At 35.0% G+C, this 25080-nt stretch overlaps 1 protein-coding gene across 1 annotated transcript in view; it reads left to right on the top strand.

Moving 5' to 3' along the window:
- Nucleotides 1-25080, top strand: part of LOC128871465 (octopamine receptor beta-1R) — a 101967-nt gene that overhangs the window by 5554 nt on the left and 71333 nt on the right. Inside the window, exons 2-3 of the mRNA XM_054113342.1 lie at nucleotides 21999-22196; nucleotides 22358-22529. Of these exons, the coding sequence (XP_053969317.1) occupies nucleotides 21999-22196; nucleotides 22358-22529 (370 nt within the window). The remainder of the gene's footprint in view (nucleotides 1-21998; nucleotides 22197-22357; nucleotides 22530-25080) is intronic.

Genomic DNA, 25080 nt, shown 5'->3' with positions numbered 1-25080 from the left:
CGAGATTTAGAAGAAGAGGCATAAGAACACTTGCTTATATTTAAATTTAACTTATTTCTTTTACACCAATCAACGACGTTGTCTAAATCAGGTTGTAGATTTAGAGAGTCTGCTGTACTCGATATCTCCGAGTATATCTTTAAACCATCAGCATACAAAAGATTTGCGTTATTAAAACAATTGGAAATGTCATTAGCAAATATTGTAAATAGTATGTGCCCCAGTGTACTTCTCTGGGGTGCACCAGGAGATGTAATAAAATAAATAGATGACGCTCCTTCAACATCAGCAACACAATTTCGAGAGCAGAACGAGGCTTTAATCCATTTTAAAAGAGTGCAGTAAAATCCAATACTCCTCACTTTGGAAATTAAAACCGTGTGATTAATTTTGTAAAATGTTTTTGTGTCAACTTGAATTTTACTTAGAAGAGCTGATATACAAAATTCAAAAAACACTGCAGGTTTTGAAACAGTTGAAACGATATTGGCCTTCAGATAATTTGGATATTTGTCCACTTTTGAATATTTGATTTTTTAGTTGTTACTTTCCAAGCATCCATGAACAAGGTATCCTCCGCTCAAGGGATTGTTGAACATTAACAAAAGTGGATAGGTAATTCCAAAACAGTTTTTAAAAAGCTACGTCAGATTTTGTTGATGCCTTCAGTTGCCGAACTCCATCTTCAACAGCAGAAAGCATTAGGGTTATATGTACCTATATATAATATATATAACGCACGTTTCGTGTTTTGTTTCACTGTCAAACATCTTCAGTTTGGTCTATAATTTAACCATGAATCGTCTTACAAGCGAACAACCCTTGCAAATCATTGAATTTTGTTATAAAGATTCGTGTTCTGTTAAGAAATTTTATTGCGCGCTTCTTCCACTTTATGGTCAGTTTAATCGACCCACTGAAGCGGCTATTCGAGCTATTGTGACTTAATTTAGAACCAAATTTACATTATTGGACATCAAACTACCAACACGCTTACGTAGAGTGCGAACTGAAGAAAATATCGTAGCTGTATCGGCCAGTGTTAATGATGACCATCAATTATCGATTCGTCGCCGTTCGCAGCAATTGGGCCTCTGTTACTCAACAACGTGGGAAATCTTGCGAAAGGATTTAGGTGTGCAGCCTTTCAAAATACAGCTGGTGCAAGAATTGAAGTCGAACAACCTACCGTAACGCAGAATTTTTGGTGAATGGGCTCTTGGAAAGTTGGCCGAAGATCCACTTTTTTAACGAAAAATTGTGTTCAGTGATGAAGCTCATTTTTGGATCAGTGGGTACGTAAATAAGCAGAATTGTCGATTTTGGAGTGAAGATCAGCCAGAAGAATTGCAAGAGCTTCCAATGTATCCAGAAAAGGTCACAGTTTGGTGCGGTTTATGGGCTGGAGGTATTGGTCCGTACTTCTTCAAAGATGCTGCGAATCGTAACGTAACTGTGAATGGTGAGCGCTACCGTGAAATGATATGCAACTTTTTTTTGCCCAAAATGCAAGAGATTGACTTACATGACATGTGATTTCAGCAAGACGGAGCCACATGTCACACAGCACGTGTAACAATGGACTTGTTGAGAGGCGAGTTCGGTGAAAATTTTATTTCACGTTCGGGACCTGCCAATTGGCCACCCAGATCGTGCGATATCGCCTTTAGATTATTTTTTGTGGGGCTATGTTAACGCTCATGTCTATTCAGACAAACCTGCTTCAATGAACGCATTGGAAGACAACATTAAAACATTTACATATATGTGAGATACCGGCCAAAACATTGGAAAGAGTATGCAAGAATTGGACTAAGCGGATGGACCATTTGAAGCGCAGTCGCGGTCAACATTTGCATGAAATAATCTTCAAACATTAAATTATATGGACTGCACTATCGATTTAAATAAAAATTTGTGTTTTTTTTGAAAAACTTTCCTATAGCTCTTAAAAAATCATCCTTTAATATATAATTGGCCCTTAAACTCTTTTTGGGTGTTGGGCCGACCTTCTGCTCCTAATTGTGGTGTGCCGCAAATGGAGGGACCTACAGTTTCAAGCCAACTCCGAACGGCAGAAATACACTCGGAGGTTTACCATTGCCTGTCGACGGGCGACCGCTATTAAAAAAACTGTTTTCTTCAATTCGGTGTTTCACGGCGATTTGAACCTACGTTCTCTCCGAACTCCAAATGGTAGTCACGCGCCCTACGGCGGCCGCATTAAGGCGTCCATATATGGCGGTTTCTTAAAAAAAAACGATTTTTTACCAAAATTTTGGACTTAAATTGTTTATGAAAAAATATTTATCGGTGAGAAAAAGTCTTCTATTAATTACTAAGAAATATATTTAAGAAGTTGGTGTTAAAATTTGAGACTAATCGGTTCAGCCGTTTTCGAGTAATGTTGGCCACCGGCTTTGAAGACACCATTTTGAGAAAAACGCGCTTAAAGTTTGAAAAGTACCTAACCAGCACTCTGAAACGCCTTTTCAAATTTGCGCGTAACGAAAGTATTCACCGGAACAATATTGAATTTTCTGTGTGTATTCTTAAATATATTTACATTAAGGAAAAAAACTCGATTTTTTTGAAATTGTAGCTGTATATAATCCCTTAAGGTTGGCGAACCAATATTAACTGAGGAATTCATGTTCAAGACATGTTCATGGCACTCATGAATCAAATCTGAGTCTACTTTTAAAGTTGATTAGCTGCAATTATAGAAGAATATTTTGAGTTTCATTATAATAAACAGCGGAAGGAATACATAAGCATGATTTTCTGGATTTAGCATATCACCAGAAGGAACTAGGATTAAATTTTATGTGCGATTCGAACTTAAGAAAATATTTTCGCTTTAAAATCCTATCCAAAGATTTTAGTTGCCTAGAAATATATATCTTTATGATGGAGTTTGAACAAAACATAAACATTTTGAAATATTTGTTTCTCAAATTTTTAAGTTTTCTCAGCTCCTTAGTATGTCAAGGCATTCTATAACTAGTCGTTTTTGTCATAGCTATATTATATTTTTTTACAGATACGATTTATCTTAAGCTTAAAAACATCATAACAATTACCAAATTCAATCCCCGTAAAAAAGGAATTGCAATCTAGAATGTCAAACGCTAGATTAATTATATCAAAATCAAAATTTTTAAGTCAATTTACTTTCGAAAATATGAAAAACACTGTGGAACAAATTCAGGTTATCAAAAATTAGGTCCATTCTGAGAGTGGCGGGTGAAAATAGAGGCGAAATTAGAAGACCCGTATCGCGCCGTTTTTTTATGTTAGTTCGAATTTTTTTTTAATCGGCCTTCGAAGTTCGAGATCGGAGCAAAATTGTTTATATGGTTTTTTGGCTATAACTCGTCGACTAATTGATATTTTTTCAATCTGTAAAAGCCAAATTATTGCTAGAGACCTGTGCAACAATTACAATTTTTGAGAAAATTGATTTCGAAAATTTTTGTGGTACTTATGAAACAATATACTGAAAATCGGCATTTGACTGCAAACTTCGAAGGCCGATTAAAAAAAAATTCGAACTAACATAAAAAAACGGCGCGATACGGGTCTTCTAATTTCGCCTCTATTTTCACCCGCCACTCTCAGAATGGACCTAATTTTTGCTAACCTGAATTTGTTCCACAGTGTAATTATATTCAATAAAATTCAATATTGCGCATTTCAAATAAAGTGCATTTCTTAACTACATCACAGACCCTTATTGGCAAGTTTTGCTAATTCATTTTTTTAAATTTAAGTTTAATAATTTTTCTTTTTATGGAAATATAGTTTATTCTACTAAAAAAAAGAGGTTGTCTGTAAAGTCGGTTTACTGACGATAGTTTAACGTGATAACGTCATAAGAAAATACTGATTGAATGGTTGCATTTTTCAAAAGAAAATTTTAATTTTATTTGTTTGATAGATATTTTGTATGGATATAGAGAATGAGTTAACATTAACATAACATAATATACTTTAACATAACATAACATAACATAACACAACATAACACAACATAACACAACATAACATAACATAACATAACATAACATAACATAACATAACATAACATAACATAACATAACATAACATAACATAACATAACATAACATAACATAACATAACATAACATAACATAACATAACATAACATAACATAACATAACATAACATAACATAACATAACATAACATAACATAACATAACATAACATAACATAACATAACATAACATAACATAACATAACATAACATAACATAACATAACATAACATAACATAACATAACATAACATAACATAACATAACATAACATAACATAACATAACATAACATAACATAACATAACATAACATAACATAACATAACATAACATAACATAACATAACATAACATAACATAACATAACATAACATAACATAACATAACATAACATAACATAACATAACATAACATAACATAACTTAACATAACATAACATAACATAACATTAAAATAGCATAACATAACATAACATAACATAACATAACATAACATAACATAGCATAACATAACATAACATAACATAACATAACATAACATAACATAACATAACATAACATAACATAACATAACATAACATAACATAACATAACATAACATAACATAACATGACATAACATAACATAACATAACATAACATAACATAACATAACATAACATAACATAACATAACATAACATAACTTAACATAACTTAACATAACATAACATAACATAACATAACATAACATAACATAACATAACATAACATAACATAACATAACATAACATAACATAACATAACATAACATAACATAACATAACATAACATAACATAACATAACATAACATAACATAACATAACATAACATAACATAACATAACATAACATAACATAACATAACATAACATAACATAACATAACATAACATAACATAACATAACATAACATAACATAACATAACATAACATAACATAACATAACATAACATAACATAACATAACATAACATAACATAACATAACATAACATAACATAACATAACATAACATAACATAACATAACATAACATAACATAACATAACATAACATAACATAACATAACATAACATAACATAACATAACATAACATAACATAACATAACATAACATAACATAACATAACACAACATAACATAACATAACATAACATAACATAACATAACATAACATAACATAACATAACATAACATAACAAAGTACCCCGTATTAAAGCACTTGTCAACAGCTTTCATTTGATACCCATATTGTACATACACAACCAAAGGTTACCCGAGTCCACGTTTTGACCTATATCTCGAGACCCCAGTCACGGAGCGGTATGAAAAATACTTTGTACTAAAGCATTCACCAACAGCTTTCATTTGATACCCATATTGTACATACACGTCCGAAGGTTACCCGGGTCCACGTTTTGACCTATATCTCGAGACCCTATCTACCAATAGGTATCCAAACTATACGGAAACCTTCTTCAATACCTCCTTAACAATGTGTGTAAGTTTGGTTTAATTCGGTTCAAAGACACGGCGGGTCCACGTTTTGGCATATATTTCGAGACCCTAGTCATCAATAGGTATGAAAATTACCCCGTATTAAAGCACTTATCAACAGCTCTCATTTGATATCCATATTGTACAAACACATTCTAAGGTCCACGTTTTGGTCTCTATCTCGAGATCCTGGTCACGGAGCGGATGGAAATACTCTGAACTAAAGCATTCACCAACAGCTTTCATTTGATACCCATATTGTACATACACGTCCGAAGGTTACCCGGGTCCACGTTTTGACCTATATCTCGAGACCCTATCTACCAATAGGTATCCAAACTATACGGAAACCTTCTTCAATACCTCCTTAACAATGTGTGTAAGTTTGGTTTAATTCGGTTCAAAGACACGGCGGGTCCACGTTTTGGCATATATTTCGAGACCCTAGTCATCAATAGGTATGAAAATTACCCCGTATTAAAGCACTTATCAACAGCTCTCATTTGATATCCATATTGTACAAACACATTCTAAGGTCCACGTTTTGGTCTCTATCTCGAGATCCTGGTCACGGAGCGGATGGAAATACTCTGAACTAAAGCATTCACCAACAGCTTCCATTTGATACCCATATCGTACATACACATCCGAAGGTTACCCGGGTCCACGTTTTGACCTATATCTCGAGACCATATCTACCAATAAGTACCCAAACTATACGGAAACCATCTTCAATACCTCCTTAACAATGTGTGGAAGTTTGGTTTAATTCGGTGCAAAGACACGGCGGGTCCACGTTTTGGCATATATTTCCAGACCCTAGTCATCAATAGGTATGAAAATTACCCCGTATTAAAGCACTTATCAACAGCTTTCATTTGATACCCATATTGTACATACACATCCGAAGGTTACCCGGGTCCACGTTTTGACCTATATCTCGAGCCCTATTTCCAAAATAAAATATAATCCATGTTACTCGTGATGTAGCTTTCGAATGGTGAAAGAATTTTTAAAATCGGTCCAGTAGTTTTTGAGCTTATTCATTACAACCAAACAAACAAAGTTTTCCTCTTTATAATATTAGTATAGATATGGTAAATATTACCATACATTTTTTCCTTCATATATAATAAAAAAATAATAATAATAACATTAAAACAACAGGTATTATTAACAAACTTGGTTTTATTTTAAATTCTTCAAGTAAATCAAATTAATAATAATCAATAAGAAGGCATATGCCAATACAAATACGTGAATTTATATATGTACATATGCGCATATACATATGTATATACGCTCACTTAAGTAGGAGAGAGCAAGATGTCGAACGTTGCCGTTCGTTTGCTTTGTTTGCTTTGTCGTTCGTTCCGCGCTTTCGCTTGCAGTTCATTCAATGCAATGAGCAAGGTAACGACAAATGAGCAAGGTAACGGCAATGAGCAAGGTAACACTAATGAGCAAGGTAACTACATATGAGCAAGGTAACACTAAAGAGCAAGGTAACACTAAAGAGCAAGGTAACACTAATGAGCAAGGTAACTACATATGAGCAAGGTAACACTAATGAGCAAGGTAACGACACATTTTTTCGTGCGTGCAGCCTGTTAAATCGAATTATAAGACGTTATCACGTCAAAAACCATATGAGTGTAAACTTTGTAAGAATTTAAGAGAAGTACCACGATATTTGCATAAAAATGTAACACTTTTAATCAGAATATTTAGAAAATTTTCAAGTATGCAGGTTTGTTGGTCAGTATATTTTAGTACTGTAGAGTGCAAATTTAAAGTGGCTCCAAAATCGCGTAAATTTTTAACAATTTTTTTGCTAGTGCTCATTTTATATAGGAATGTTGTCCCAACTGGCGACCGCAATAGTCGTATACACGCTAATTATTAATATTATTTTTAATTATTGCCTCAGCTTAAGTTACATTTGGTTTTTATTAACAAACACATTAAAGAATTATTATTACTAACAACGTTTTGAGTGTTACAGAAAACGAAATTTGTATATTTCCTTAACTTCAAAAAATGTTCTTATTCCTTTCGAGTGCGATCCAAAAAGTTGCGTTTTTACTTCATTCACATGCCCTAACATTTATCTGCGACATTCAAATTATTTATCAACACATTCTACGTGCATACAATCATGGAGCAAAAAATTCAGAGACATCAGATATCAGACCATTAACCGACTCTCAGCGATTTTGAAAAAAAATCAGCTAGCTGACGTGTCTGATGATATACGAAAAAAATTAACGCAGTCTCCCCTCATGCTGCTTCGGTGCCGTCTGAACCATAGGTAATAAGATGCGAAATTCTTTTATTTTGTATGAGAGCACGCTCAGAAACTCATTTCAATGTTTGACAGCATTGCCAACCCTAAGCTGATGAACAGCTGATTGTCGAAATGGCGGGCTGCCAGAAGTAAGGCACCATAAAATAATTGACGAAACCAGTTCGTTTTTGTGTTAAAGGGAACATGTCTCGATTTAAATAATTAGAATTATTTGTTTCAAAATAAATTCAATTGTAACGTAAAAATTTAAATTAAAGTGTGTTTTAGAATTTTCCAATGCCACTTATATTTTTTTCGGCTTCTACGTTTAATTCGACTTAAGTATTGTACATATATGAATATTTTTTACATAGAGTAAACTTGATTGAAAACTGGGTGTTGATTTATGTATGTACATTTGTATATATGTAAATATTTATATTTACACTTTAGTGAGTGCCACTAAGAATGTAGATAAGGGAATTGAATTTGAGTGTGAGATATTTTACAACCATACTTTTGTTAACTATTTTTAATTTTTAAGAAATTAAGGTTATCTGCTTTAACTTATTCTGTTCGTTGTTACACAATTTTTTCTGTTACCCACTTTTTATGTTACCCACACTTATGTTTTTCGTGTTCATTACTTCATTACTTTTGTATTTCAATTTTGAATAATTTCATTTAGCTTTAGCATTTAGCAACAGCTTTTGAATATTTTGCTTATTTGCGTATTTGATACTGATTGTGCTTATTTTTTATTAACCTACGCCTGTATACGGGGTACATAAGCCTTCTGCGCACTAAATAATAATCACGTGAATGGGGATGTGCAAATTGAAATTTTTCAATTTTTGTTTAAAAAATGCCCATTATATTTTTCTCCCGGTATGGCATTACTAACGAATGTTATAAAAATGCATATTTTGACAGTGCTCTCACGAAAAAAAGAGTTTCACATCTAGTCACCTTTGGTCTGAACGACGTCTGACTGAGTTGAAATACTAGTGTGAATACGTGTGAAATGAGCGGGCAGAATTCGGCTGTCTAGTACCCGGTGACGTGGTAGTACAAGTTACTATCACAATTTGTTTTTCGCCGTACCAGGTAATCATTCTCGCTTACAATAACCTACAACCAAACTCTGTGTATTATGATTTTCCCCATAACAGCAAAACTTTTCAAGACTAATACTACAAATTTGCAGCTGAATGATTGTAAGCAGCATTACATTGACGGCCCCTAACAAGCCACTAGAGCTATTAAGTTCTAATATGTAATTTAGTAGCAAAAGTGTAGTACGTCCAATATCTTTTGGGGGTCATTAAAGACATTTGCTCCATCCCAACGCCAATTTGATGAGCTCAAACCTTTACTTTTAAACTTTTTTTTTGTTTTTCAAAATCTAAATATTGCTTTCTTTGACATTTTGCAGAGCACAAACAAAATAAAACGGAAATAGTAAATAGAATTGAACCTGATTTGCCTTGATTAGGGTCACCTTTTGTTGAACATAAATATTAATTGAGCTCAATTTGTTTTCAAGCCTAACTGTTACGCTCATTTTCAACCCAAATAAGGCAAAACCCATAAAATAAAAAAACAAAAAACGAGATTATTTAGTAATTTGCAAGTTTTCGTGAAAGTCAAGCCATATTAATATAAATTATGCACCTGCCCAGGCTAATAAAAAATTTGCTTTTGACAAATTTCTTACAATTAAGTGCAGATAACCATGAGAAATAATCCCTCACACATAAAAAAAGTATGGTTCTATGTGAAAGTTTGTGCACATTAGCCTTAGTTTACACTTGGCATGCCATTCAAAAAGGTGAACGCCACTTTAGAGCTCTTCTGTGGTTGAAGGAAATAGGATAAATGCTAATTGCCTTGCTTCAGTGAAGTCGTAAATTATTTAATATTGCACCATTACTTTCCCATTCATTCACTTATTAATGACCTTTTTTCCTACGTGCATTAGCATGTAGACACAAAAGTACACATATCCATTTTCATATATGTGCGTTTGTACACTCATTTAGCTTAATTTCCCATTTCTGCGTGCTGGTGTTTTTCTTGCTGCACTGACTCGTATCACATCAACGCAAAATGCTAAAGCAAAGTCTAATATTATTATAAAAACAACCACTTAAGTAGGTATGGTAAGAATTAACGTGTAGCACAGCAAAATTAGTGTACTACACACATTTTTTTAACTAACGGGATAAGCCATAAAAGTCGACATTTTGCTTGTTTTTGCCTTGATTTGCATACTACTGACCGTGGTCGAATTGTCTGTTTCAATGTCATGCAAAGAACAATAATATTTTGGCTGCTAGCTCTTATTTTTCTGTCTGCCTCTAGCTTTTGACTTATTTGCTTGTTTGCTTACTGTCGTGTTCTTCTGCGCTCGACATGCCTGCTGCCCGCCAATTCCCAATGACACATTCAATGTGTATTCAAATGTCGCAATGTCAAATGTCGCTAAGCAAGTTTAACGACTCGTCTTCTTTAACTCAGCCGCAACTCCCTTTTGGGACTGTAGTGACTATTGTACTTAACACTATGGTTCGCACGCCCACTGCGCACCTGCTACGGCGGCATGTGGTGCACCTACCCGAGGGTGTAATTAGTGCCTCTAAAAGTATGCTATCTTTTCATTTTCCTGTCAGCTTTGGAATAACTTTTCAGGTGTGCTAAGATTTGTACGCCCTCAAGCTAGGTATGTATGAATTAAAAACTAAGAAAAAGAACAACACTAAGCCAACATCAACTGGCTGCAAGGGAAAGAGTGCTTAGTCGTAGCAAATAAATACCAATTTTACTTCTTTGCTTTTCTGCTTCATTGCGTTTATTCGTCCTTTTTATTTGCGTATGCATCTGCCTAATCTTTTTTTGTTGTTGTTTGGCTTGATTTTAATATTAATTCACAACATTGACAAATTGCTTATGTACCTTCAGCCAGAAAAGTTAATAAAACAAAATAAAAATAAAATTGCTGAAAATGACGTGACAAAGCGTAGTCCCATAGGTATCCACCGGTGCGTATGAGTAACCTAGTAGTAGGCCAGCAATCTTTAGCAGCACGGAGTATGGCAAAAGCTATATATTTAAGCCTGTAATTACGTAAACTTGTTTGAGTACGTGCCGAAAGAGAAAAAAACGAACCAGGTGTTCGCACTAATGAATATATATGTGTGTATACCTACAACTACATGCACACAAATTTAGTAAATACGCAAATATGCGAGTATATACCTGCATTTACATATTTACATGTGTGTATTCTGACTAAAATTGCATAATTTATTGCTAATCTAAAAAAACACGGTAACAAATTTGAGCGAAGTTAGGACGTTTTTTATGTATTTTCCTTTAATGTAGATTATTCATTCTGTCAGTTTAGGACTTCTGAGTTTTCAGGTTCAAGTGCATTTCTCTGACCTCGATCGTATTTAAGTTAAATTTACTTAAGTATAGTATCTACACTAGAAGAGTTCACTCTCTATGGGAAAATGTCAAGGCTTACAGCATAAATGAAGTGGAAGCTTGAATTTTAGGCGCACTGAATCGAAAAGTGTTCTATGCGGTACCTGCTGGTGGTAGCAGGAGAAGAGCAAGGCCTCCTCTGCATAGAAATATCAGATGAAGACTTAATTGGCTTCACTTGGTTTTTCCAACTAGCGCCGGTTAGCTTGAGAAAGAAACGACTGACACGATATTTTTTTTTGCATATTGAAATGTTTTACCTTTTTGCTTCTTTTTTATTTAATTTTCTTTATTTTTTATGAAAATACAGTTTATGCCACAACAAAAACTATATAATTTAAAATTTAAAACTTAGTACAAACTTTTAAAAAATTCAACGAATTCCCCTCAAAATTGATAATTTTTTAATTAGAATTTCATAAAAAAATTCGAGTATGCAGTTTTGTATTCATTCAATTTAAGTGAAGAAATTGCAAGTTCAAAGTAACTCAAAAATTGCGTTGATTTTAGCCAATTTTTTTTTGCTGGTGGTCTAGTGCATCTTCTCCATGCAAAATAAAGTTTATCATTCGTATGTATATATAAGTACTTAAATATTTATGTGTATTCTTACACATTTATATTATATATTCTCATTGTACTAGTCGCCATTTGGCTTGAGTATACTCGGATATAACGCCTGCTAAGAAGTGCATTTAATAAGAAAGAGCTGAAAGGGAAAAGAAGAGTGAAATTAAGGGCTGCGTAATTCGAAAATTGCGTTACAAATAGCAGTTATTTAATAGCGCACAAAAGTGACTGCACGTGCTGGCAATGACAGTAACTTTGACAACAATAACAAAAAATGAGAAACAGCAATCAATAAATGACAGCTTCAGCCGGCTTAATGACTTCTTCAAACAATGCCTCAATTTGGCGTCAAATGAACATTCAAAAGTCGGCGGGAAGTGAAATATTAGATAATGGATGATTTAGAATGATATTTTTTGTTTTTGCTGTTAAATTTTACACGCTCTACAAGCTCGGATGCCGTTTGCATGTTACGAAAAATTTCAATTTTCAATTCCCTTTGTGTGTTCGTCATCATCTGAATTATTGACACTTATGTAGGTCAACAACTTTGCCTTCATCTCCATGCTTTTGAGTTTCCTTGATCCACTCCGTCTATTCGTGCTCACAAATCTGGTAATTGATTGGGCATTTGCGCATTAAATGGTGTTTTATCAGCTTTCTAGTAGCACGGCATGGCACAAAATAAAGTAAGTAAATATGTATACACATAAATGCTTTAATAAAATACGCCTGGGTAAATAAAAAAGATTGTTGTTCTGATATTGATTCTTTTTCGATTATTCCCTTTTTAAATAAGCTAAGGAAGTAAAGTTAATATACCTGATTTGATGGTAAATGAAGATTAGAGAGTGTTCTTTCCGTCATTACCCATAGAGTCAGTGTATTAGACTTAACGGAATGTTGGACGGTTGCAATTTAGAAGTATCAGGTCAGTCCATAAGTTCGTACGTATTTTACCCACAATTTCACTTTTGTACGATTTTTGCATACAAAAAATTATTCGCGGAATATAATGGAACTATTTATATTTTCTTTGTTATATTGCGCATTCAACAAGTTATTTTAAGCGCGGATAAAAACACGTGTTGTTAAAAATAAAATGGAATCTTCGAACGCGTATAAGAGGCATATTTTGTGTTTTTTTTATAAAAGTGGGTTCCGCATAGACTTTCCGTCGCCAACCTTCAGCAGATAGTGATTGTGTGTTCTCAGTTGCTGCAACGTCTTGAAACTTAAAGTTTTTTGAACCGTATCGTTACTGGTGATGAAAAAATGGGTCCTTTACAAAAATCCTGTTCGCAAACTCCAATGGTTAGATAAAGATGAAACACCAGAACCGACCCCTAGAGATGTGCTTCACCCCAAGAAGATTCCCCTGTCTATTTGGTGGGATGTGGCTGGTATTTTTTATTATGTATAAACTTCTGGAACCAAACCAAACGATAACTGCTGATTATTATTCCCATCAGCTATTAAACCTGAATGAGACACTTAACAAAAATCGACTGCCTTTAGTGAAAAGACGCAAAGTTTTGTTTCACCACGACAACGCAAGACCTCATACCGCAAGGCAAACATTAGGCAAGCTGAACGAGCTCGGATAGGAGCTAATGCCCCATCCACTATACTCTCCGGATATTATACCTTGTGATGATCACCTTTTCCGTGGACTTCAATCCCATATGAGTAACAAGAACTACTCCTCAAAAGAAACTATGAAAAGGGATATCGAAGCGTGTTTTGGCTCCAAGGACAAACAATTTTTTGAGCAGGGAATTAAAAGTTTGCCTAAACGGTGGGAAGACATTGTAAATAATGAAGGAAAATACATTATTGATTAATAAATACTTTAAACATATTTTTTATTAATTTTAAAGCTACATTTAAAAAAGCCACGAACTTATGGACTGACCGATAGCAGAGTAAGCCATTTACCTTGGACCGAGTACTAAAAATGCAATGACCACATCAAATGAATGGAACTTTGCAATGTACAATAGCTCCACGCAATATACATACAGATGAAAAGGAGCATTTAGGGTTTGGCAGCGAAAAATACAGCTTCTGACGAAATTATAAATATGTGAACTCCTCATAAAAGAGGTGTCTGCTGTTCGGAGGTGGCATAAAACTTTAGGTCTCTCCTTTTCTAGAAAACCATCGAAATACAGCTTGATCTTGGTTTAATGAAAAGTTCTGGGAAATATTACTTTCTTGGATGAAGTTCTTGTTCTTTGATTCCTTGTGAATAGCAAAACTTGTCACATAGATGCCACCAACGTCTTTAGAGGAAATAAAAAAGCACTAACCAATGATGTTAGTAACAAGACTTGTTGATAAGTATTGACAATTGATTTTATTCTCTTTAAATTTTTACAATTTTTTTAAGCGTAGTTCATTCCCCTACAAAAACCATACAAATCCAAATTTCAAACTTTTTAACCAAAATCATTGGAATAATTTCGTGTATTTGAATTTCGGTATAAAAAAGTGCAAATTTGAAAAGGCTCAAAAATCGCGTTGATTCTTTTTTTATGGCTGGTGGCTTTGCGCATTTTCTCCATTTAACGAATCTCAGATATTTTTGTTTAAAGTGAAGAAAACACCTAACATCGCCTACAGGAATAAAAATTAATTTGTGAAAAATCAATATAACTTTTGAGACCCTTTAAACTTTCCGTTTATTATACAAAAATTTTGTTGGTTATAAAATTAGCTATTCGAAATATTTCTGGAAATTTGTATCAAAATTTCGAAGTTTTTTTTAAGTTTGCCCAAAGTTTGAAACTGGGCAGTGAATATATGTACCTATATATGAGATTTCAAAGCACCATGAAGATGAACACCAGCCTCTCCGTTAGCTAAGTCTTGTCATTGACTTAGTGAAAACATATTTGGCTTCATTAAATGATTCCATTAGTCTTCGCTACAACGAAAAACAATAAATATTTAATAATAAATGTTTACTGCGCTTTCTGACTACGTACTAGGAATGTCAATCCCGAGATCACGGGATTTTGGTGCTTTTATTGGTGTAGCCAAATAATTTGTAGGGGTTTTTAATTTCCTACGACGTTCGACGGAGCAGGGGCATTATTAAAAACGCGTTTGAAATGCCTGGGAACCCCATTGTTTGAGGGTCAAAAGCAGATCTCGCAGCTCTGCTTAGATTCGCCAAAAGCGCTGACATCCTGCATGATGTCTACTTCATCATCTGGTATCGCTAGGGACCAAAAGGTCTATGCGTGGCGTGGTTTATTGCCAACCAGGCTAACCTAGCCTAACCTAATTTCTTAAGAAGTAAAATACTTTTAAAACCCCTTTATTTAAGGGGGAAGTCTACTGTGACAAGGGAAAAAACAGGCTTATTTTCCGGATTTTATTTCTAACAAAATATTGCTCGTACATAAAATCTATTTAAACTCTTATCTTTATTATATATTTAAGTTTTTGAAAAAAAAATTTTAAGTCAAAATATTCAAAATGGCCGCTGTGGCACTTCTGCAAGCGCAGGTCCGCTTTTCTTAGGTGCCTAAACGGTGTACATGAAATCTTACGTTTCGGTGATCTAAAACAAAAAAACAAAATATTGTTATCATATACATAGTATTGACTCTCGTCTGACGTAGGATTATGTCGATAAAAAATTTTGGCGTTGAAAAAAAAATTCTTGAAATTTTTTTCTTTTTTTTCCCCTAAAATTGATGTTACTATTGTTTATAACAATTTAACAAATAACGATATCAAAAAAATCCTATGTCAGACGAGAGACACTATTACAGAGAATATATAATTAAATTTTTAAGCTGATTCATTTATCAGAACTCGAGATATCGTGTACACCGTATACAAAAACTTAGTTTCGAGAAAAATGCGTTTAAAGTTTCAGTATAGCAGGTACGCGCTTTGGAGCGCTTCGGGAAAAGGTCGAAATTTCAACGAAGAAAAATTTAGCCAGCTGTAACACATATTGTACCTTATTGAAGAGGGTTCAAAGTATTTTTTAAGCTAATAAAAAAAAATCGATTTTTTGAAAAATTCACAGTAGACTTCCCCCTTAATATATATATATTTCTTTTATTGTAATATATGGATTGTAATTTTTCGCAGTAAGGGGTCCCGTTGGTCTATAGCTTTAAAATTTAGGATATTTTCAGGATTTTTGTTTACAATAAAAAATCAAAAACGATATTTAAATTTGTTTGGCTTTGTGTTTAACTTCTTTTACACACAAAAATGAAAAAAAAATGTTTGTGTTTAATTTTAATAAGTTTAAAAATGGCGCTGAAGTTGTCCGTTCCGAAAAATTGGATCTAGACGGTGTTGTCCATTTTGGCTCTTCTATTTATCTGAAACACAAAACCCAAAAAAATCATTAATCAGGATAACTGTATGTGTAGGTATGCCCCGGTGGAAAATAAAAAAATTTCGACAAAAAAAGAGTTTTTTTTTACAACACCAAGCCGAAAAAATTCGTTTCGAGATAAATGAGTTTATAATTTAAAGAACGGGAGCACGCGGACTGCTCTCTACCTGGTTAGTGGGCTGTAGAAGCTATAATATAGGGAATTTCTGCATGGAAATTTCACAGTTTACTCTTAAAATAATCTACTTTCGAAATATCGAAAACACAAAAAATCGATTTTTTGAAATTTCTAGACCACCTTAAGTTGTTTTGAAATAATGAATATTTAGCCCCGGGACTAATTACGGGATCCGGGGAAGTAATAACCATCTGAGCGATTTTGTTTGGCCGAGTGGATAGACCAAGGGAAGCTAAGTCTTTTCTCATTTGATCTTTCCAACGCAAAAAAGGTTGTTTTCCTTTGCTACAGACGGGAAGTAGACATCGAATACCTTTAATGTTGGATGGGTTCGTACCATATGCTCTCTTTCATCATCAGATCTATTCTTTGAGTATATACGTCTTTATATAGTGTAGAAGGAGACGAATTGAAAGCGCCTGATTAGCTAATCACATTATTACAAAATCTGAAGGCAAACGAGCACATGCAGCGTGTGTGTTTTAGAGAAAAAATGTTACTATGGGAAGCACGTAAGTCTGTGCATGGTTCATCCACCAATCAGATAAGTAGTTTCTTGTTTTCTTGTGAATGAGTGGAAAGTTTTTGGCGTCAATCCCAAAATGCTCGGCGACATTCTTGATTTTCTCTACAATTGCCATCAATGCCCTTTCGATTTTCATAATTTTTTCTCACGCTCGTTTCAGTACTCAATTTATTTCGAAAAGATGGAAGATTAGTTCAGGTTACTTAGAGCAATGGTAGAACTGCTACATTTGATAGCATATTGCTACTAATTGGCTCTTGGACATACCATTGATGGACGCTTATGTATGTTTATAGCCAGCCGCTGGATGCCAGAAAGATGCCTGCTGTACCCGCCACTAGCCGGTAGGCAGACTTTACATTCTACCTTTTAGTAAAATTGTGCTATGTGGATTGTTATTAGCTTCGATGGTCTTCCTCAACCTTACCGTCTTATCGCTCTCAGATTCATTTACTTCGATACTTAACGCAGATACTTTTACCTCATCACCAGTTACCATACCCTCGCTCCAACCGGAGTTAAAAGAAATTATATACTATATATATCATACATAAGTAGATTTATAATATTTCTCTCTCAGTTTTTATGCTTGTACACTTGGTGTGAAAAATGGCTAGCCATGCATGCCACAGTGAAGTATCTGCGGAATAACAGCTTTGATGTATCAGTTGCTACTTCCAAAGGTCCCCTGATGGGATGCTTGTTGGTATGCAACTTATCAAAGCGTTGAAACCATTTTCAGCTATTCAACTCTCGGAATCAATCTTGAGCTCGGCGTAGCATTTCGTTTCTGTCTCTCTCGCCTTTTCTGGCTCTACGACGTGCATCATCTTTCGTTGCAGCCTGTGGTGCTTTTTATACTACGCAGTGTCTGGGAACTACTTTTTGGATTCAAGGGTACTGCAGTCTCTATGTGCTGAAATGAGTTTTACCAATTGATTTGATATTGACGAAGGCGCTAAGCTCCTCTTCAAGAAACAAAAAAAAAAACAAAAAAAGAGACCTCTAATGATTCCGTTGCGAATTTCTCAACCGACCTTGGACCGACGACGACAGATTTTACCAGATATCAGTGCAAACAACATCTTTGGACAATGTAGCGTAGTAAGTTAATATGTAACTGTTGCAGAGATTCAAAATTAAGGCAAATGTTTGTAAAACATTAAATTTTTGTGCACATTAAATTTGCCACAAGTATCTTTTTATTATCAATTTAAGATGATGAGTTGCCAAAGAAGAACAGTGTGAAAGGGGTTTGAACAAATGGCAAAAAACACTCGTCCACTCATACAAAGCTATACATACTACTGCTCGTATATACTTACAAAGGCAAAATATGAAAGAGGTGACACTAAAACAGCAAACATGACACAAAAATATGTATAAAATGTTAAAAAAAAGGCATGAGCAATAAAGACAAGAAGGAAGAGAAATTTCTTATCATTTTCTCTTCTTCTCTGCTAGTACATATAAGCAGCTCCCCCTATAGGGAATGGAACAAAATACGAACGCAACATCAAACGCTTTTTCATAACAAAGCGGAGGGAAGTTTTATTTGCTATTTAAGGTTTTCGTTTTTCGTTTAGTAAGAAAATAATTATGGCTAGGACAACCTAAAATATACACTAAAAATCAAATTTGAAATGCTTATAAATGCTTTATAAAACTGAAACAAAATTACTTTAGTGCTGCAAAAACAAAAAATAATAAAATAATTAATTTCGCCAGTTGCATGTACAGCCCGCGAGAAACAATAGCACTAATGTTTTTACCAGCTTCAACTTTTTTAACGTTTTCTGTTTTTGTGATAATTTTTGTATAAACGCATAGCCCATTTCTTAACAAAAGCCGGATAAATCCAAATTTTAAATTTTAGACAATAATTTGAAAAATTCAGCAATTTCATCACACAAACAGTTGACAAATACTCGTGAATTTCCTACGGATGCTTGCGAGTGATTTGAAAGAATATTTATGCAGTGAACTTTTTCACGAAACAGTAAATTTTCATACAAGAAAATAAATGTTACCTTTGACAAACTTTCTGTTTTTTTTTTCTGGAACTACATCTTATATAGAGGGGTGCGAGAGTTGGCCTTTAGTGAAAATGTCATGATGCCGTCCAGAGCTTTGGTATTCTTGAATTCATTCGGGCGACATTACCCAGCCAAAGTAACCGCTGGATCTTTAGTCGCTGCGCTATGTCTATGTCGTCGTAAAGCTCATATAGCTTAATGTTCCATTCCTCCGATACTCGCTGTTGAAAACGTGCAAAGGTCCAAAAATCTATCGCAGAATGATATCAATATCATCGTCATACGCCAACAATTGTACGCTCATATAAAATATTGTGTCTGAGCGATTAAGTTCTGCTGCTCGTACGATCCTTTTCAACATCAGGTTAAAGAAGTCACACCACAGCGACTCACTCTGTCTGAAACATCGTTTAGTGTCAAACGGCCCTGAGAGGTTCCAATTCTGACGGTGGTGCTGGTGTTGAGTAACGTCATCTTGCATAGCCGTATTAGTTTTGTGGGGATACCAAATTCAGACATTTCGGCATACCAGTAACTCTTTTTCGTACTGTCGAATGCAGCTTTGAAATCGACGAAAAGATGGTGTGTGTCGATTCTACTTTCATGGGTCTTTTCCAAGATTTGGCGTATTGTAATTATTTGGTCGATGGTAGACTTTCCAGGTCTAAAGCCACACTGATAAGGTCCAATAAGTTGGTTGACGGTGGGCTTCAGCCTTTCAAACAATACGCTCGCTAGAACCTTATAGGCGATATTTAGAAGACTAATCCCGCGGTAATCGGCACAGATCGCAGGATCCACCCTTCTTATGGATTGGGCAGAGCCCTGTTAAATCCGATCGGCAGGCATGCTTTCACGCGACCATATTTTGCATAGAAGCTGATGCATGCACCTTACCAGCTCCTTGCCGCCTTGTTTGAATAGCTCAGCCGGCAGTCCGCCGGCTCCCGCGGCTTTGTTGTTCTTTAGCCGCGTTATCACTATTCTCACCTCGTCATGGTCGGGTAGCGAACTACAATTCCGTCGGCCACGATTGGGGTATCGGGATCTCCACATTCTCTGTGGCATGTGCAGCTGTTACTATTTAATAGATTTGAGAAGTGTTAATTGAAGTATGCTCTGTACGTCAGTCACCAGAACGCCGCCTTTGTTCTTACAGTAAATCACCGCTGTCTTGAAACCTTCTGAAAGCCGCCGAATTTTCTGGTAGATTTTTCGGGCGTTGTTCCTGTTGGCCAGCATCTCAAGCTCGTCGAACTCACGTATTTCGGCCTCTCGTTTCTGCGCGGGCTTCTTCTTCGGCTTCTCGTTTATATAACATGTAAGATAAAAAAGTCTAAATGAAATAAGCCTGATCAAAATTTACTGTGCCGGTATAACAAGGTATACATCAACAAAGTTTAATATATGCACAAGTACATACGTACGTACATAAGCGAAGGAATTTTCATGCCTTATATTTAAATGTATCACCCACACTAGTGAATGGGGGCGAGGTTGTTATAGCTTTGTTTACTTATCAGTTGTTTGTAATAACGAATCGATTACGCTTTGTTTTTCTATCTTCCCGTCCGTTATCGTAATAAAGTCATTCATTATTGTACGGAATGTGTGATAAGGTAAGACTTCCCAATGAAGTGGACTTCCCAGTGAAGTCATTCTTCATTAACGCTCATTGAAATAACCACTTTTATAGCATTGAAACCATTCTCAGTACATCAGTTCATCAACAAAGGCCTCACTCCAAATTTCGATGAATTTGCATACAAAGTGTCACAGATGCAGAGTTTTGTTTGTAGAAAAAATCTACACTTCCTGTGAATGACATTTATTTGGCGCAAATGTTGACGCACAAAAAATAGTCATTTGACGCAGTTCTTTAACTTACAAACGGGTATTTCGGATCTGATATTTTGACAAGCATTTAGCGTTGGCAGCATCTATTGTATGTATTTTGGATCTATACCTACAATGAATTCTTTAGTCTGCCGTAAATATTTTAGAGTAATTTCAAAATAACAATAAAAAAAATCACAATTAATAAATATGAAAATGGTAGGTTTAAAGGAGTATTAGACGCAAAATTTGATATTTATTTTACCCAAAATCCGAGTTTACTTCGCCCAAGGGTTTCGAGCTCAATACTCAAAAATCATTCATGCAGTTAGAGTTTTTTTAAATTGAATTGCTCGACAAAATAAAAAAAAAAAATGAACTAGAGCAAATTGAATGACATTCGAAATAAGAAAGCTAGTGCTTTAAAATACAGCGAGAACCTCGTTTTTTTTTGGTTTGTACATCCTTGTGCTAAAATATCTCAGAAACCTAAGCCACCATGGAAGTACGTCGAAAACCTTTTTAATACTGTTTGTACTCTACTTCAATTTCCAAAATTTCTTGCTTGTCCGTGTTATTTAATATGAAATTTTATTCATATATAGATATATATAGATTTATAAGTTTCAGATATTATATAAATACACTAAATTTTTAATGTCGAATACGCATTTGATCATAAAAAAAGTAAAAAAATTATGATAAATAATTTACAAGCATTTTATGTGATAATTTACTTAACGATCACATGAAAATTCCAAAGAAGTAGATTCGTATTCACATGGAATTAAAGCAGATTTATTTTTCATTACTCTGCAATTCTGAATATTTTTCCGTTAAGTCGCAAGTTTTTATTACTTTTTTACTGCTCGTTGAGCGTATTCATATTCCTTTGCAATGCTTTCGCATTTCTGGCGCTGCTCAATCAGTCTCACCATGTCACTCATATGACCCGCTGCTATCAAACAAGCAAGAAAATATTTCCGCTTGTGCGTATTGTAAACTGTGGATGTTATTAATATTTTTTCATGACTGACAATTTTTACATTTTTTCGCAGTTTTCATATAAAATAATTTATTGATTTATTCGTGTTATTCTTTATTGTTGCTTTTGCTTTTTTTTATCTCCCCAAACCAAAAGCATCATCACGAATTACTTTGTGGTTTCATTGGCTGTGGCCGATATGTTGGTCGCCCTTTGCGCGATGACATTCAACGCTTCTGTGGAGATTACCGGCAAATGGATGTTCGGTACAGTGATGTGTGATATATGGAATAGCTTCGATGTCTACTTTTCAACGGCGAGCATCATGCACCTGTGCTGCATATCAGTGGATAGGTAAGTGATAAAACTGGTAAATTGAATAGAAATGCGCCATCGGAAAAATGTAAAGCAAATAATTTATTTGCAAATTTATGTGCTGATAGCTTCATTTTGTGATAATTGGAAGCACTTATTAAAAAGTTTATTTTGTTGTTGTTTATTTTTTTTTTCTGCAGATACTATGCAATTGTGCAACCGCTCGATTATCCGCTGATTATGACACATCGACGTGTTTTCTTTATGCTGATGATGGTTTGGCTATTGCCTGCGCTACTTTCATTTTTGCCCATCTGCTCTGGATGGTATACGACGGCGGAAAATTGGAAATATTTGAAAACCAATCCACATGTAAGTAGACTCATATATTACACATACATACATACATATGAACATAAATATCGAAGCACGACAGTGGGTATGCAAATCGTTTGCCAGTATGTCCATATGATGTAAGAAGTGGTAGGGTGTTACATTGAACACTGTTTGTGTAAAGTGCATTCATAAAATGTGGCAAAAGGCAATATCAGTAGAAATCAGGAAAAAAATGCGAATGTGAAATGTGCCATTAAAATGGAAAATGCAACAAAAGCTTGTCGGTGGTATAATGTTGCAGCTGCTTGATGTCAACCGCTGAACGTATGGGTTATAGAAGAAGCATTAAAGCAGCTGCTCCGTATGCAACCAGAACGTGGCATTTTGATTTATGAGTTTGATTTTTTTGCAAACACTCTCAGCTCATCAAGTGCACATATGCAAATATAGCCGCGCATATAAGGAAAAATATACAAAATGTAAGTAGCTACATAAGTAAATAGGTATGTACCTATGTGATACAATCTAAGGAAAAATATACAAAATGTAAGTAGCTACATAAGTAAATAGGTATGTACCTATGTGATATAATATTTGTGTGAAGCACTTAAAAGCGAGTATTGCTAGTCGAGACACTAAAAGGAGATTTACCCTATTATTTGTAAAGTGCTACTGTAAAGTTAAAAATGAAAATAAAACAGACCAAACGAAATCGAGGAAGAAAAAAAGAAGATTCTTAACCTTTCGGTATTTCGAGGCGAAAAAGTTGGCCTTATGCAGACCAATCATCACACATTCAGCTGTATTGTAATAACGCATGTTAGTACTGGAAAAATGAGTTGGTGTGTTGCGGTTACTGTTTGCCAAAATAACACCTATTATTTCTAATCTCAAAAGAGCTCATACCGATACTTAAAGCTACATTCGGAAGTACGTTATAATCTACTCGTAAGATAATTATGAAAATTTTTCGATTTTTATTTAAATTTTAGTCAAAAAACACAAAAGTACCTTAGTGCTAATATAAACAATATATTAATAGAATAACAATTTTTTTTCCTTGTTCACTCCACTCGGGAGAATAGGGCCTCGACAAGACTCAGTCTTACGTTGGTTTCGTTAATATATTTGATTTTTGACAGAGTAGGTGATTAGTCTGCCGCTAGGAGTCCTAAGTAGTGGGAATGCCCACCTGCCGTTGCTTAGGAACAACGCCTTCTTACTGTTTGGAGTGCCATCTGTGTTTCACATTTTTCTGCCAGAAGAATCACACAGAGGGTTGAGGACTTCGCTAAATTTGGTGTGTCTGCGCTATTACCGTGGCTGCCCGCTTTCTCTTGCTGGCGCCACTGATGCAATGTGTAACTGAGTGTTTTCCTTTATTGTTTGCTTGTTTTAGAAGCCACAATGCAAATAAAGCGCTGACTATTGTGCGGGAGTAAGGATGGAAAGGATAAGTTTTTAGGTTTGAGGAATGAGATTTTTTTTTTGTTAGAAATAGGGAAAGTAGGTAACTTTGAAAAAGTCTGAGGACCGTGGTTTACGTGGATTCGTTCCCACAACGTCTGGGATGACAAACTAGTGCACTTACGCTAGACTACCGAGGCCGCTAAAGAAATGTTAATATTATCGGTTGCTGTTGATTCTAGAGAAACCGGTATACGTCGCGGCACTTACCTTTCTTAAACTCCAGTAAAAAATTCAATAAGCCTATAAACAAGCTAAAAGCATTTCACGTTTTTTCCAATCTTGTTCAGCTCCTCCTTCGATGTCGTTTTTATCTCGTCAATCGTAGCGGGCCAGATCTGGGAAATACGGTGGCTGTGGCATCATTAATATGTTGTTTTTGGCAAAAAATTCGTGCACAAGCAGCAGTGTGTGAGCAAGGGCGTTATCGTGATGCATGAGCCAATTTTTGTTCTTCCACAAATCCGGGCGTTTCTTGCGGATTGCTTCGTAATATTCCTTTTTGATCATTTTAACCTGTGGCAAGAACTCATGATGCACAACGCCCCTGCAATCGAAGAAAACGGTAAGCAAAACTTTTACATTCGTCCGAACTTGGCGCGCTTGTTTCGGTCTTGGTTCGTGCGGCAGCTTCCATTAGGATGATTGAGCTTTGGTTTCCATGTCATAACCATAAGCCCACGATTGGTCACCAGTTATGACCCTCTGGAGCAAATTCCAACATTTCATTAGCAATGTTCATGCGATGCTGCTTTTGCTCGAAATTGAGCAGTTTTGGTACGAATTTTGCGGCGACCCGTCTCATGCCCAAATCATTGAAAAAATTGAGTGGCATGAGCCAATCGATATGTCTAGGTCCTCACAAAATTCTCTAACGGTTATTCGACGATTGGCCAATACCAACAATTAACTGAACATTCAAAATGGCCGAACTCGTCGGCATGAGTGAGAGGTATGAGTACCAACATATCGCCACAAAACAATCGAAATCCGAATATACGTAACCTGCGAAAATTCAAAATTCACACACCTCGTATGTGGTTTGTTGCAGCAAGAGAAAACTATGTGGTGGTACCGCCCACACAGCATATGCCAACATGAAGATGTCGCACGATCTCTA

This window comes from Anastrepha ludens, chromosome 2, assembly GCF_028408465.1.
Source record: "Anastrepha ludens isolate Willacy chromosome 2, idAnaLude1.1, whole genome shotgun sequence".
NCBI lineage: Eukaryota > Metazoa > Arthropoda > Insecta > Diptera > Tephritidae > Anastrepha > Anastrepha ludens.
Note: the sequence above shows the minus strand (reverse complement) of the source record. Positions and strands in the feature narration are given on the sequence as shown.